General features: G+C 53.8%; 1 protein-coding gene across 1 annotated transcript; it reads right to left on the reverse strand.

The window, feature by feature from the left end:
• ZNF580 (zinc finger protein 580) lies at window positions 1-2,426 on the reverse strand. Its single transcript, XM_042919797.1, is given in 5 exon segments — window positions 1-947; window positions 1,953-2,011; window positions 2,014-2,055; window positions 2,058-2,117; window positions 2,120-2,426. Coding segments are annotated over 5 exon segments (789 nt in total). The 5' UTR covers window positions 2,217-2,426; the 3' UTR covers window positions 1-416.
• Window positions 2,427-14,565: the final 12,139 nt, after the last annotated feature.

Here is a 14,565-nt window from a genome sequence, read left to right on the forward strand (position 1 = left end):
TGGAGTGTGGAATGTTTATTGAGTAAGGGGTGAGGGTTGTGGGTGGGAAGGGGGATATACAGAAACGAGCCAGACCGCGCCGTGCTCTTTTGTCAAATCTTCCGCGCAGACAACCGTTCACCGCCTCGGAGGAGCGGAAGCCCAAGCCTCAGAGAGGTCGCGTCACTTGCAGAGGCTCACACAGCACAGCTGGGCCGGAACCCAGCTCAGAGGCTGGCTCCCAGGCCCAGGGAAGGGCAACGACTTGGTCTACATCACACAGCTAGACAGGAAGGTAAGGAAGGAACGGTTTTTTCTCCCCTTGGACAGATGGAGAAACTGAGGCCCAGGGTAAGGCAGTAACCTCAGAGAGGCAGGGAGCGTGTGTGGGAGCGACGCTGTGTGGCTCGCGAGGCCTGGGGGCCCGGGTCGGGGCCTCAGTGCAGGCGCACGTGCTGCGCCAGCTCGGCGGCGTCCTGGAAGCGGCGCGGGCACAGCGGGCAGGTGTGCGGCGGGCCTGCGCGCGCGCGGTGCGTGGCGCGGTGCCGCGACAGGTGGCTGGAGCGCTTGAAGGCCTTGCCGCAGGCGCCACACGTGAAGGGCTTGAGGTCCGAGTGCGACACGCGGTGGCTCTGCAGCCGCAGAGGGCTGGCAAAGACACGAGCGCACTCCGGGCAGCTGTAGCCCTTGCGCGGGCCGGGTTCTCCCGGCGCCGCCTCGCGCTGGGGCGGGCCCCGGGGCTCCTCCTCCAGCTGCACCGTGTAAGTGTAGGGGACCCCGTTGGCGTCGATGAGCAGGTGGCGGCCGAGCCGCGGGGGTCGGGGCCCTGCCGCCGAGGATGGAGTGGAGGAAGGGCCTTCCGTCTTGGGGAAAGGGGGAGCCTTGGGGGGCGGTGGGTCCATGGCCTCTGGGGAGGAGGACCGAGGGTGGGGCGGCCGAGGCGGCAGCAGCAGCATCTGGGGTGTCAGCTGGGAGCAGTGGAGGGGAGAGAAATTAAAATCGCCGCTTCCTGGAGGAAGTGTCCCCATTATTACTGCTTGTCATGCCCTCTGCACCACTGACCTACCTCTCCTGCAAAACAGAAACCGACTCTAGGCCAGACCGCGTGTTCCATCAAGCCGCTTCCAGGACACCTCCAACTGGGCCGGGCACATCCCTGCCTCTCTCCTCCTGCAGCTTCCTCTCAGCCCCCGAGCCGCACCAGAGGCCTCCATCCCGCCCCTTGCCTTCCCCGCAACTCCCCCACAGCCTGCCGGTCTCCAAGTCGGCCTCCTGTCTTCACACCTCCGTGGCCTCTTTTATTTCTAACGGGTCCTCTCTCCTCTTCCCAGGCCCAGGTGGGGGCACCAGGGTCCCTGGAAGGCCTGCCCACCTCTGGACACGCCCGTGGCCTCGCTTCGCTCCCTTTCTTGGTGCGGGTCCAGAACGCCACTAACACAGTTCCCCGCCTTCCACTCTGGGCTTCTCTACGGTCCTGCACTTAATCCCCCCCACCCCCAAGTCTCAACGCCCTCACCCCTGCCTAACCCATTGTCTGCAGTTCGTGTACACATCCCTAGGACGCCTCGACCGCCTGCCTCCTGTGCGCCCCACACCCTGAACCCTGCTACCATCTAACCCCCCACCCCCACGCCCCATCCTTGTTTGTTCTGTCTTTACCCTTCAGGGCCTCCTCCTACTCCCCGCTGCTCTGACCTGGGCCCCCGAGCCCCCTTCCCCCTCCTCTCCGTGAGCATCTGGCACCTCTGTTACTCCATCCCTGCAGCCCGCTCCTCTGTAGCCCCAGCGCTCAGGCCCTCCGTCCCCCTCGTCGCCGCACCCTCGGGGCCCCTCTCTCCCTCCGGTCCCCCCGCCCCGGGCTCCTTCCCGGCCGCGCCCCACCCCCACTCCACCCCACCCCCGGCGCGCCTGCCCCTCCCCCAGCCTCGCGCCGTCCCGGAGCCAGGCTCCTCCCTCCGTCCCGGCCCCCGTACCCGATGCGGCGGCCTCTCGGGACCGGAGGAGCGGGCCGAGGTCCCGGGCGGCCCGGGCTTCCCCTCGCGAGTGCCGGCGGCGGCGGGACCGAGACTTCCGGGAGCTCCGGGCCGGCGGCGCCGGGGACGCGGGCGCGGGGGGCGCGGGCGCGGGGGCGCGAGGGGCGGCGGCGTCGCTGGAAAAGGGCACCCTCCGGAAACGCGCACGCCGCAACGAAGGTTCCGCTGGCCGTGAGCCGGCGGCTCCCACGGCCCGCTTGTCATGAGCCCCGCGGCTGCGGGCGGAGGGCGCGGGCTCCACGGAGACAGCCCCGCCCCTGCCCCGGCTCCCCTCCGCACCCGACAGGAACTGTCCGGCTGCTGCGACAGAGATCAACTCATAAACCGTCTAGGCGGTCTGTCTTTGCCCGATGTCCCTGAAGGGGCGCGCCCAGGTCTGTCTTGTTGCCACTGGGCCGTCCCGCCTGCGCCCCCGGCCCGGTGATGCAGGGAGTGGAAGGAGGGGGTTTCTGTCCATCGGGTAAACAGGGAGACCGAGGTCCACAGGCCAGCCATCAGAATATGGCACAAGCCACTACTCTCCCACCCACCAAATGGGGGAAACCGAGGCCCACAGAAGACCAGATGTCACCAGTGACAGAGATGAGGAGCTGGGGCATTCCCCACTGGGCAGATGGGGAAACCGAGAGCCAGAAGGCCAGAAGTTGCTGAATGTGGAGTTGGAGAAAGGTGGCTCTTCGCGTCAAGTTGAAGGGAAGTTGAGGATGGATGGCGCCTGAACAAAGCCTGGTGCCAAGGGGGAAATCGAGGCCGGGCTGCAGGGCCCCGGTGCATGTGCGCGTCGCCACGGAGAGGGGCCAGGCAGCACAGGCCGCATCTGGAGCTTCATGTGGTGGCACGATAGCCGCATGTGGGGCACCCACAGCTCGTCCTACAGTTATGCAGGGAATTGTCAAAGAGCAGGGAAGCGGTGCGGGAGACAGGGGACAGCAGCAGCAGGGCGGGGTAGGGCACAGTGGAGAAAGGGGTGTTATTGCTGTGCCCAGCCCCAGGACCTGAAGGAGGTGGGAAGCGGCAGAGCTATCAAAAAAGAAATTCCTGACCTTCGCGCTGCCCAATGGGACAGACACTAGCCGAGTGGAGCTACTGTGCCCTTGGTGTGGCCATTGTGGCTGAAGACCTGAATTTTAAACGGTATTTCTCTTAATTTACATCTAAATAACCACACGTGGCTAGTGGCTGCCTAGTATGGGGCAGCCCCTGAGCTACCCTCAACCAGTTGGAAACTGGAGACCAGAGGGCCAGAAAGGACTCACAGTAGTATTCGGTTTGGACCACATGCTACTTTTCAGTGTTTTACTGGGGGCAACATTTAAGAAGCCAGAAAATGTACACACAAATTCATAATTCCAGGCACACTTGGAAAAAAAAAAATGTCTAGGTGTGGCAATAAGCTGGAACTGAGAAAGTATTCTTCAGAAAACCTTCCAGAAACCCCCAAATGCCCCAACATTTGTGATATTAGGCTAAAATTAAAGACCCTCTAGAACTGTGCTGTCCAAAACAGCAGCCACCTGCGACACATAGCTTTTGGAGGCTTGACAAGTGTCCGGGCTGAATTGAGGTGTGCTGTAAATAAATGCAAGGCACCCAACAAATTCTGAAGACCTAGTTCCAAAAGAAAAGATTATCAACTCTTGCACAAATGACTTTTATATTGATTACATTTGGACATGAGAATACTTTGGACATACTGGTTTAAGTAAGGTATGTTATTAAAATTGATCTCACCTGTTTCTTTTCACGATTTTTAATGTGGCTCACATTCTGTTTCTAGGGGACAGCACTGTCCTGGAGATTCTTCCCCTTGTGATTTCACAAGGAGCCAGGCAGTAGGGACAGTGGAGACCCTGAACTGAGGGCATGCCTGGTTCAAAGAGCAACAACACTGTCTATCTACACCAGAGTTTCTCAACACTACTGATATTTGGGGGCTGGATCATCCTTTGGTGTCAGGGGCTGTCTTCTGCATTGCAGGCCAACATGCCTGGCCTCTGCCCTCCAAAAGCCAGTAGCCCCCTCCCTCATTCCCACCCCCCTCTTGTGAGGGCAGACATGCCAAATGTCCCCCAGGGCAACACTGATTCTGGTCTACACAGACAACCACCCAATGAGTCTCCTGCCCAGATCGCCTTTCTGAGTTTTAGACCCATATAGTACCTGCGTCCATGAGAACCGCACCACCCCACCCCACGCCCATCCCTGGAAATGACAATGACCAACATTTACTGAGCCAGGACTGCGGCGCTGGCCTTTGCTAAGTGTACTGCATCCTCAGAGCAGACCTACGAGGTAGGGGTTGTGAAGATGCCTTTCATAGATGGGGTAACTGAAGCTGGGCAAGATCATGTGATTGGCCTGGGTTCATACTGTCCTCAGGACAGTTCCTGCTTCTGCCTGACTCCACCAGTCAGAGCTCATGACCATTGTCTGCAAGGAGTTCACACCTCCCCACCACCACCACCACTACAGCACTGCAAACCAGTTTGCCCCCTGCTTACAGTGAAAGCCCCCCACCCACCCTCTGCCTCCTCCAGCACCCTCTTTTTATGGCAATAGTGCAACAATATATATTCTTTAAACCTACAGAATCATGTCATCCCCTGATTTAAAGCCCCCTCACTGCACTCAGAAAACCCAGAAACCCATCAAGCACAGTGCAGCCCCCAGCCTCTCCCATGTCCAGGACCTTTGTTTGCTGTTCTTTCTCTCTGGAGTGTTATTTTTAGCCCCCCACGAGGATGGACCCTTTCTGGTCTCTGCTCAGATATTTCTTCATGGAAGCTTTGCTGTGTTTGAGGTCAAACTTGTGTGACCACATCCCTCACGCTGGCATTTGAGGCCCTTCATGAAGTGGCCCAGCCGCCTCACCTCACCCTCCAGAGCTCCAACCGCACACAGCACCTCGCAGCCCTCCGACCAGACCCCGAACTTTTGTGGCTCCCGGTGCAAAGGCTCATGTGTTTTCTTGACCTAGAACTCTTCCCCTTCCCTCTGCTGGCAGCCTCCTCCTCGGTCTTCCAGAATCCTGTGCGTCCTGACCTCCTATACGCCCTGCTTGTCAGCTCCAGGAGACTTCTTATACCTCGTCTGCTCGGGACCTTCCCTGGCTCCACCCGGCATTCCAGGCCTCTCCCCGTGTGCCCCAGCCACCCTGACCAGTCAGCCGCACCGAACCATTCTTGGTCCACGCTTCACACTTTGGAACGTTGTGTCTCTGCTGGTGCTGACTGTCTGGCATTTTCACCCCCCTTCTGCTAGCAAGTAAATCCCTGGCGCTCAGCAATCTCTCCCACTTCATCTGCAACCGATTCCTCGTGTCCCCAAACTTCCATTCACACAGCACATATGGGGCCTTGCTAAATCCTCTTAGTAATCCGGTCAGGCAGACCCTCCACTGAGCCTCAGGAAGGGCAAGAGGCTTACATCAGGTCTCCAGCCCAAGTGACAGAGCCGGCACTCACACCCGGTGTCCAGCATCCCCACTTCCCTCCCCAGCCTACAGTCTGAGCCCTGCCTCCTGCAGGAGCTGTTCCTGGACCAATCTCTTCTCAACGTCTACCATCCATTCCACGTTATCTTGCATTCCCTCGCGACAAGCCCTTCTCCCCTTTAGGAATAAAGTGACTGCCGAGCCTGTGCCTCTGGGCCAATTTGGGTCTTAGCAATCCACTCACCAGGCTTCCTGCCCTCCTCTCGGCACCCCATCCCAGGTCCCCACACCCTCCCTCACAAGGCTTCTCAATTTCCAAGGCTCACTGCCATTGGGGCCACTCTGTCCCACGCCCCAAGACCGTTAAGTCGCCCAAACCCTCACCGCTCCATTGGGCAGGATCCTAACAATGCCACATCTCCTGCCCCGACCCACTGCTCCGAGCCTTGGCCCAGCCATCCTACCCTGGTGTAGTCGACAGTGTGGGCTGCAACGATGAGTTCCAGGATGCTTCCAACCTCCCAAGCAGAGGGAGGTGTGCCTAAGAAAGCTCTCTGGCCAAGAACTCACACCCACAAAGGAAATGTCCCTACACCATTTGGGTTCCAGCCCGACCCCAGCAACTTAAGAAGACTCAAAATTCACACTGATTTGAGCCTGTCTCAGCAGGCCCCATGAGTTGCCACAAATAAGGAATGGAGCAGTACGTGCTGCCTTTGAACGGTACCTCACACTTGTAGCTCGCCTATGAGACTTCCATCCCATTTACAGATTGGGAAACTGAGTTCCTGAGCGGGACAGTGATCGATCCCAGGCGACAAAGGGGGGTTGTGGCGGAGTCCGGGATCCAACAAGAGGCTCCCGCCTGTCACCCCTGACCAGAGCTGGCTGGGGGCCACAAGCCATTCCGTATTTCAGGAATTTGGAAACTGAGGCTCAGGTCACACAGCAAGCCTCTACCATCTGTACCAAAAACAAGAGGTGCTATGGAGCTTCCGTGGCCTCTCCACCGTCCCGGAAGTTCCTTCCGGCCCAGTCGTCCCGGACGTACGGGGCCGGCTGCCGGGCATCCTTCACACTCGCCGACAGAGCCGACAGAGCCGGGCGAGCGAGCGCGACGCCGCCCGAGCGGGTGCGCGACGAAGGCTCTGACGCGCCGTGGCTCCTCGGGTGCGCGCAGCTCTGGAAGAGCCGGATCACGCTGGCGGGGCCTGGGCTCTGGCTTGGGGGGCTCCTCCCTGTGCTCGCGTAGGGCGCACCCCGGCGGTCCGAGAGGGTCCGAGGCCGCCGGGGGCGCAGGAAGAGGAGGGAACCCGCTGAGCGGCGGGGGCCACCCCGAGGAGAGCCGGGGCAGGCCGACCTCAGGGCGCCGAACCTGGGGCAGGACGGACGGAGTTCGGAGAGTTCTCCCTTCGCAACTCACCGCCTCTGAGCCTGTGCGGCCCGCGGCCCCGGGCCCGGCGCCCCGAGCCCGGCCGCGCGCCATCCGGTGCCCCACAGGTTCCTCGGCACCGCCCGGCGCCCCGCACGGTGGGACGAGCTCCGGGGGCCCCCCCAAAACTGCCCGCCGCGCGGGGGGGGGACGCGCCGGCAGCGCCGGGCCCGCTCCCGCCGCCATGTGGCCGGATGGCGCCCCGGAAATCCGCCCCGACCGGAAATGATCTCCCCAAACAACGGTTCCGGCGGCGCAGTGGGAAACGGCCTGAGAAAAGGGGTGTTAGTGTCTATGTTGCCGCACAGCAAAGACCGAGGGCCGGAACTATTCATGCCCCGCGGCGGCTGAGGAAACCCAGGCCTTGACACTTAACACCTCACACGGTAAGAAAATAGTATTCCCCCTGTGCAGCTGGTAAAACCAAGGCCGGAGAGAGGTCGTCACTGGCCCTGGGTCACACGCTTCTCAGGGCCAGTTAGGGTAATGCCAGCTCCTCCATAGGTCTGGAGCGCTGGAGGCAAACGACCCCCAGATCTAGAGCACACCTGAACTCTGGGCCTCCACCCGCACAGCCAGCAGGGAAGCCCTTCCCTGAGGAATACTCCCGGATCTGCTGGGCCACCTCCTGGGAAGGTCAGGGGTGGGCAGAGGGGGCCTGCAGTCCCACCCCAGCTGGGTGAGTCAGTGCTGGCAGAGGTTGCTGGAGCGCTTGAAGGTCTTTACACAGGGGCTACACACTTAAGGCCAGAATACCGAGCGTGAGACATGTGCTGGTGGCGTGGAGTGCATTCTTACAGGTTTGCAAGCACACCAGAACCCTGGGGGGACTTGGCCCATCTCCCTTTGCATCCTGAGCTGCTTCCTACACCCACAAGACATGTGGGGAGTACCTCATGGAAATCAATAAGTAAATGACTCCTTGGGTGTGGGGGCACAAGTGAGGACAGAATAGGTGACCCACTTGCTCTGGTTTGGGATGGGTCCCAGGACTTTCCCAGTTTCAAAACTGAGAGGAAGAAACAAAGACCAAGACAATAAAATAGATGTCCTAACAGATTTGGCAAAACATTACCATCTGGTTGAGGACAGGGAGTAGAGAATTCATTGGTGATTTACAGAGGGATTATTGAAGCCAGAGAGTGAACTCCCCTGTCATAAATCGCGCCCAGTACAGAGTTAAAACCCAGGGTCCCTCCCTCTTGGGTGAGGCCTATGGGAAAAAGATAATTCATCACCTTACGAGGTGAAAGCATCTTTTTCATTATTTCTCCTGCTTTCACTACCTATAGACGGCCAGCACACCTCAAGGTTGGAGATCATTCAGTTTGGGATAGAACAATCCAGAAAAGGATGCTGCCTTTTCTAGTAGAGATGCCAGAGCCAAGCTCTGCAACTGACATCTCTCAAGCTGGATGTGGAAGAGCTGGGGAAAGATTCCCGGCACACTGCTCACTGAAGACATCAGTTTTAAGAAACAATCATCAAAACTAAAAGGCAGCCTATGGAATGGGAGAAAGACATTTGCAAATGACATATTTGGTAAAAGGTTAGTATCCAAAATCTATAAAGAATGTATCAAACTCAACACCCAAAAAACAGATAATCCAGTGAAGAAATGGGCAGAAGACATGAATAGGCACTTTTCCAAAGAAGACATCCAGATGGCTAACAGACACATGAAAGATGCTCAACATCACGCATCATCAAGGAAATACAAATCAAAACCACACTGAGATACCACCTCACACCTGTCAGAATGACTAAAATTAACAACTCAGGAAACAACAGGTGTTGGCAAGGATGTGGAGAGAGGGAACCCTCTAACACTATTGGTGGGAATGCAAATTGGTGCAGCTACTCTGGAAAACAGTATGGATGTTCCTCAAAAAATTAAAAATAGAGCTACCCTATGACCTGGCAACTGCACTACTAGGTATTTACCCAAAGAACACAGAAATACAGATGTGAAGGGGCACATGCACCCCAATATTTATAGCAGCATTATCAACAATACCCAAGCTATGGGGAGAGTCCGTATACCCACTGTTGGAGGACGAGAAAAGATTTGGTGTGTATATATGTATGTGTATATATGTATGTATGTATATATATACATACATACATATATACACACAACAGAATATTACTCAGCCATCAAAAAAAAAAAAAAAAAAAGTGAGGGGCACCTCGATGGCTCAACTGGCTAAGCATCCGGCTCTTGATTTCAGCTCAAGTCATGATCTCATGGTTCATGAGATCAAGCCCCGCTTGGGCTCTGTACTATCAGCCCAGAGCTCGCTTGGGATTCTCTCTCCCTCTCTCTGTCCCTCTCCGGCTCGTGCTCTCTCTTTCTCTCTCTCAAAATAAATAAACATAAAACAAAAAAAAAGATTGAAATCTTGCCATTTGCAATGACATGACTGGAGCTAGAGTGTATTATGCCAAGTGAAATAACTCAGAGAAAGACAAGTACCATATGACTTCACTCATATGTGGAATTTAAGAAAATACAGATGAGCATATGAGAGGGGTGGGGAGAAGAGAAAGGGAAACAAACCACAAGAGACTCTTAACAATAGGGAACAAATTGAGGGTGGGGGGGGGATGGGTTAGATGGGTGATGGGCATTAAGGAGGGCACTTGTTGGGATGAGCACTGGGTGTTGTATGTAAGTGATGAATCACTAAATTCTACTCCTGAAACCAAGATTGCACTGTATGTTCACTGACTAGGATTTAATTAAAAATTTGAAGACAAAGGCATCAGTTTTCTGTCCCTGTCAATAATAGAGACTCAGCTTCCCCTAATGCACCAGGATGTGCTTCGCCTGCTCCCTAGTAATCCTGAACCACCAGCGGCAGAAGGAACACTTATAGGAAGCCTGATTACTTGAAGACCTTGCCAGGAGCCTCACAGATGAAGTTCCAGACACCCAAGAGGAAGAGGCCATGAGCCTGGAGACAGAGAGCATTCTTGAAAACCTGCAGGCACTTAGGATAGCTGAAAACCAGGTGGGAGTCAGCTCCCTTACTTCCAGGCTGTCACCAGGCTTCTCCACTCCCACTGTGTATATGTAGGTGTATGGTATGTCCTTCTGGTCACTGAACAGGTACTGGCCTTGACTCAGAGCAGGAAACGAGCCTGAAAGCCTGGAGAGAGGGGAGAAGGGTGTGGAGGAGGAGGAGGAGGAGGAGGAGGGGGGGGGGTGGGGTGCAAACTCAGGGGACGGGTACTGGTTGAGGACATAAGCCTCCGTGATGAAAACAAAGCCATGGGCATCACTGAATCCAGAGGAGAAGCTAAAGGAGGAAAAAACTGCATTAAGTGAAGGCACAGAGAATTAAGCTAAGGGTTGTGGTGACCAAAGACCTTCTCTGCACCCCCCCAGTCTTGGCTTACCCATGTCATCCTCCATCCTCTAGTCCTTAAACCCCCCATCTTGACAAGGGGCTGGGGGGGGGGGGGGGGTGGTTTCCTTGGCCCTCTGTGCGCCAAACGCTAGGCTAACTGTACCACTTCTCCGCGCTGCCAGGACTCACACGGGCCTCCTGCATCTATCAACCGATTCCTACCGGTGTCCTTATGCTTCGGGGCCCCTGCTCCGGGGAAGGGAGAGGGGTGCTCCCAGGTTCTCGGGAGGCGGCCCAGCTGTCTTTTAGGAGCATGGAGCTATCGACTCAGACCGGAAAGGAGGGGAGCGGTGTTCACATGAAAACCGTCTGGGCGGAAACACACGCCCTCCAAGGAAAGGTTCCAAACGCCTTTTGTTCGATCAATCGCTCACCAAATATTTGTCAAGTGTCTCCTCATGTCAGCTTCTGGGGATAAAAGTGAGCAAACCAGATCGAAGTAGTCCGTCCCTTCGTTCCCTTTAGAGGCGACAAATCTTATTTTTATTGGGCACCTGCTGCAGCAAGGCGCTCTCGTGGGCCTCGTGGGGGCGACAAAGACCAAAACATTGAACCTGTCACCGCCCCCCCCCCCCCCCCCCCCCCCCCAAGCGACCTAAGCACGTGGAAGCAGTTACGGATGACAACCAGGACACTGAAAGCATCACTAATGGATCTTATGTAGGGGAGACTGGAATTTCAAAGGTCCTTTAGTGTCTCAAACTCAGCCCTACCGTTTTGCAGAGAACACTGAAGCCCAGAGAGGTTAAGTGAAATGTTGGTCACACAGCAAGTGGACGCCAGAGCTGGGATGGCAACTCAAAGTTGGGAGTCCATACAATTTCTCATCCCATTATGTTCATTCTAGGGAAATTGTTCCATGGCCCCTGAGAGGTACAAGGGGTGAAACTAGAAAGTTCAGATTGTAAATGGGAGCTTCCTCCGGGAAAGAGTTCCCTGAGTGTGACGCAGAGAGGTGGATCCTGGCCAAATACATGCCAGCTGTGGGTGTTGGCAAGGAAAAACCAGAAGGCGGGACCTAGACTCAATGCTAAGTGTTTTGAAGGATTGAGCATTCCATCATGATTCTGTGGCAAACTTCAGATTTTAATCAAACAGTTTAGCAATGATAGGATCCCAATTGAGTCTCCAAACAATCAGACTCCAAGTCTCTCCGGGTGAATCTGAGAAGCATTGTGTGACAGCATTGGCCATTTGGTGACTCCGTTTCCCCCTTTGTCATGTAGAGGCCACCATTTTTTGTTGTTGTTTTAATACATATAAGACATAAATTACACAAAGTACACAAGCCTTAAGGTTACAGATCAGTGGATTTTTACATGTATTCGTAGCAGTATAACCAGCAACCCAGAGAGAGCTCCCCAAAATGCTTCCTATCAGCCATTAATCCCCAGGGAGGGTAACCACTTTTTGTTTCTTTTCTTTTGTAAATGTGTATTTTTGAGAAAGAGAGAGAGAGAGAGAAGGGGAGGGCAGAAAGAGAGGGACACACAGAATCCAAAGCAGACTCTGTCTCTGAGCTGTCCCCACAGAGCCCAATGCAAGGCTCAAACTCACAACCCATGAGATCATGACCTGAGTCAAAGTTGGTCGCCCAACCAAATGAGCCACCCAGGCGCCTCCACTTTTTCTGATTTCAATTCCAAAAGACTGCGTTGGCCTGTTTTTAAACCTCATGTAAACAGGGGCACGTGGGTAGCTTGGTTGGTTGAGCATCTGACTCTTGATTTTGGCTCAGGTCATGATCCCAGGGTCATGAGATCAAGCCCTGAGTCAGGCTCCATAATGATTGTGGGACCTGCTTAAGATTCTCTCTCCCTCTCCTGCCTCTCCCCTGCTTGCACATGTTTTCTCTATAACTTAATTTTTTTTTTTAACATTTATTTATTTTTGAGAGACAGAGAGAGATAGAGCACAAGCAGGAGCACAAGCAGGGGAGGAGCAGAGACAGAGGGAGACACAGAATCCAAAGCAGGCTCCAGGCCCTAGGCTGTCAGCACAGAGCCCTATGCGGGGCTCAAACTCACAGACCGCGAGATCATGACCTGAGCTGAAGTCAGCTGCTTAACCAACTGAGCCACCCAGGCGCCCCTCTCTCTATAATTTAAACCTCATGTAAATATAATTGTATTGTACCTTTTTGTGACTGATTCTTTCACTCATCAATATCTCAGCCACACTGTTGACTGTTGTTTTCAATAGTCCCCCCCGCCCCCCACCAATGTTGTGTAAGTTCTGCTGTATGGCTATCCCACAATTTTCTTTTTTTTTCTTTATATATATATATATATATATATATATATATATATATATTTTTTTTTTTTTTTTTTTTTTTTTTTTTTTTTTTTTTTTTGAGAGGGAGACAGAGTGTGAATGGGGAGGGGCAGAGAGACAGGGAGACACAGAATCCAAAGCAGGCTCCGGGCTCTGAGCTGTTAGCACGGAGCCCGATGCGGGGCTCGAACTCACAAACCATGAGATCATGACCTGAGCTGAAGTCGGAAGGATGCCCAACCGACTGAGCCACCCAGGTGTCCCTCTTCTTTTTTCTCTTTAACTGTCAATGGACATTTGTTTTGGCCTATCATGAATAAAGCTCCTAAGAATACACCCACTCCTGTACGTGTCGTTTGGTGGATACAAGGACTTGTTTCTTCTGGTGTGTATCTGGGATCAGAAATGTTGGGACCTGGAGTAAATGTACGCTTAGCATCAGTAGGTATTAATAGTCTTCTAAGTGGCTGCAGCAACTTACATTCCTGTCAGCAGCGTACGTGGGTTCCAGCTGCCTCACACCCTCCCCAACACTTGATACCGAAAGTCCTTTTAACCTCAGCCTAAGGGATGGGAAGAGTGTCACATTTCATACTTTCCTGATGCCAAATGATGCTGAGCACTTCTGCCTGTGTTTACTGGTCACTTTCATAGCTTCTTCTCCGAAATGTCTTTTGAAATATTTGGCCCATTTTAAGTTGAGGGATCTCTCTCGATGGCCAGGAAGGAGGCCCAGAGGGTTGAAGAAACCAAGGTCTGGAAAAGCTGAACAATTTGTTCGTGTGACACAACATTCCTAGTCCATCAGGCTGCCATCACAGAACACCAGATACCTGGTGGGAGAAATGTACTCACAGTCCTGGAGGTCAAGAACTGTGACCAAGATGCCAGCAGATTCAGTGTCCGCTGAGGGGCTCCCTCCAGATTCACAGACAGCAACTTCACACATGGAAGGGGTGGGGAAGCTCTCTGGAGTCTCTTTTATAAGATCACTAAACCCATTCATGAAGCCTCCACCCTCATGACCCAGTCAATTTCCAAAGGCCCCCTCTCCTAACACCATCACATTGGGGATTAGGTTTCAATAAGTTAAATGCGGACAGGGAGACACAAACATTCAGTCTATGGAAACAGTAAAGCAGGCACTTACATGCTAGGTCCTGAGTCTCTGATGGTCTCTGAATATGGCCGGATACTGCCGCATCTAAGTGTTCCCCAACTGAATGCACTTACCAAGAATCTGGGAAGCAGATGTGCTCCAAAGGGCAAGAATGAAAAAGAAGCAGGACAGATGACAGTGGGTGCTTCCAGAGCACTTGGACTTGCATAGTTCAAGTCCAAGTGGGAGGTGCTGCAGGACTTGAAGGAAAAGTGTTTAGTAAACCCAAAGACACTAGAGCTTGATGAGGATGTAGGGAAACTGGAACCCTCAGATGCTGCTCGTGGGAATAAGAAGTGGTGTGTTTCCTCCAAAAGTTAAAGATGAAAGTTACCACATGACCCAGCAATTCCATTTGCAGATAAATCCTCAACAAAACTGAAAACACAGGGGGGCACCTGGCTGGCTCTGTCGGTAGAGCATACAACTCTTGATCTCGGGGTTGTTGCGTTCGAGCCCGACTCTGAGTGTGGAGAGATTACTTAAAAATGAAATCTTTTTTAAATATTTATTGATTTTGAGGGAGAGTATAAAAAAATCCTTAAAAACAAACAAAAAAACCTGAAAACACGTTCACACAAAAACTTAGGCATAAATGTTCAGAGCAACATTCTTCATAATAGCCAAAATGTGGGTAATATAAACAAATGTCCATCAACATCTGAGAAGTAGTTCAATCCTATGTAAGTATATCCTTTCCAAGGGATATTATTCAGCCAAGGCTGAATAAACCTAGAGAACTACCCATCTTCCAGAGTGACTAAGCATAATGTACTCAGCCAGGGACAATACTGGCTGGAGACATGAACAGTTACTAGCTTGAGGAACTTAGACGATGTGCT

Source organism: Panthera leo, chromosome E2, assembly GCF_018350215.1.
Source record: "Panthera leo isolate Ple1 chromosome E2, P.leo_Ple1_pat1.1, whole genome shotgun sequence".
Classification (NCBI taxonomy): domain Eukaryota; kingdom Metazoa; phylum Chordata; class Mammalia; order Carnivora; family Felidae; genus Panthera; species Panthera leo.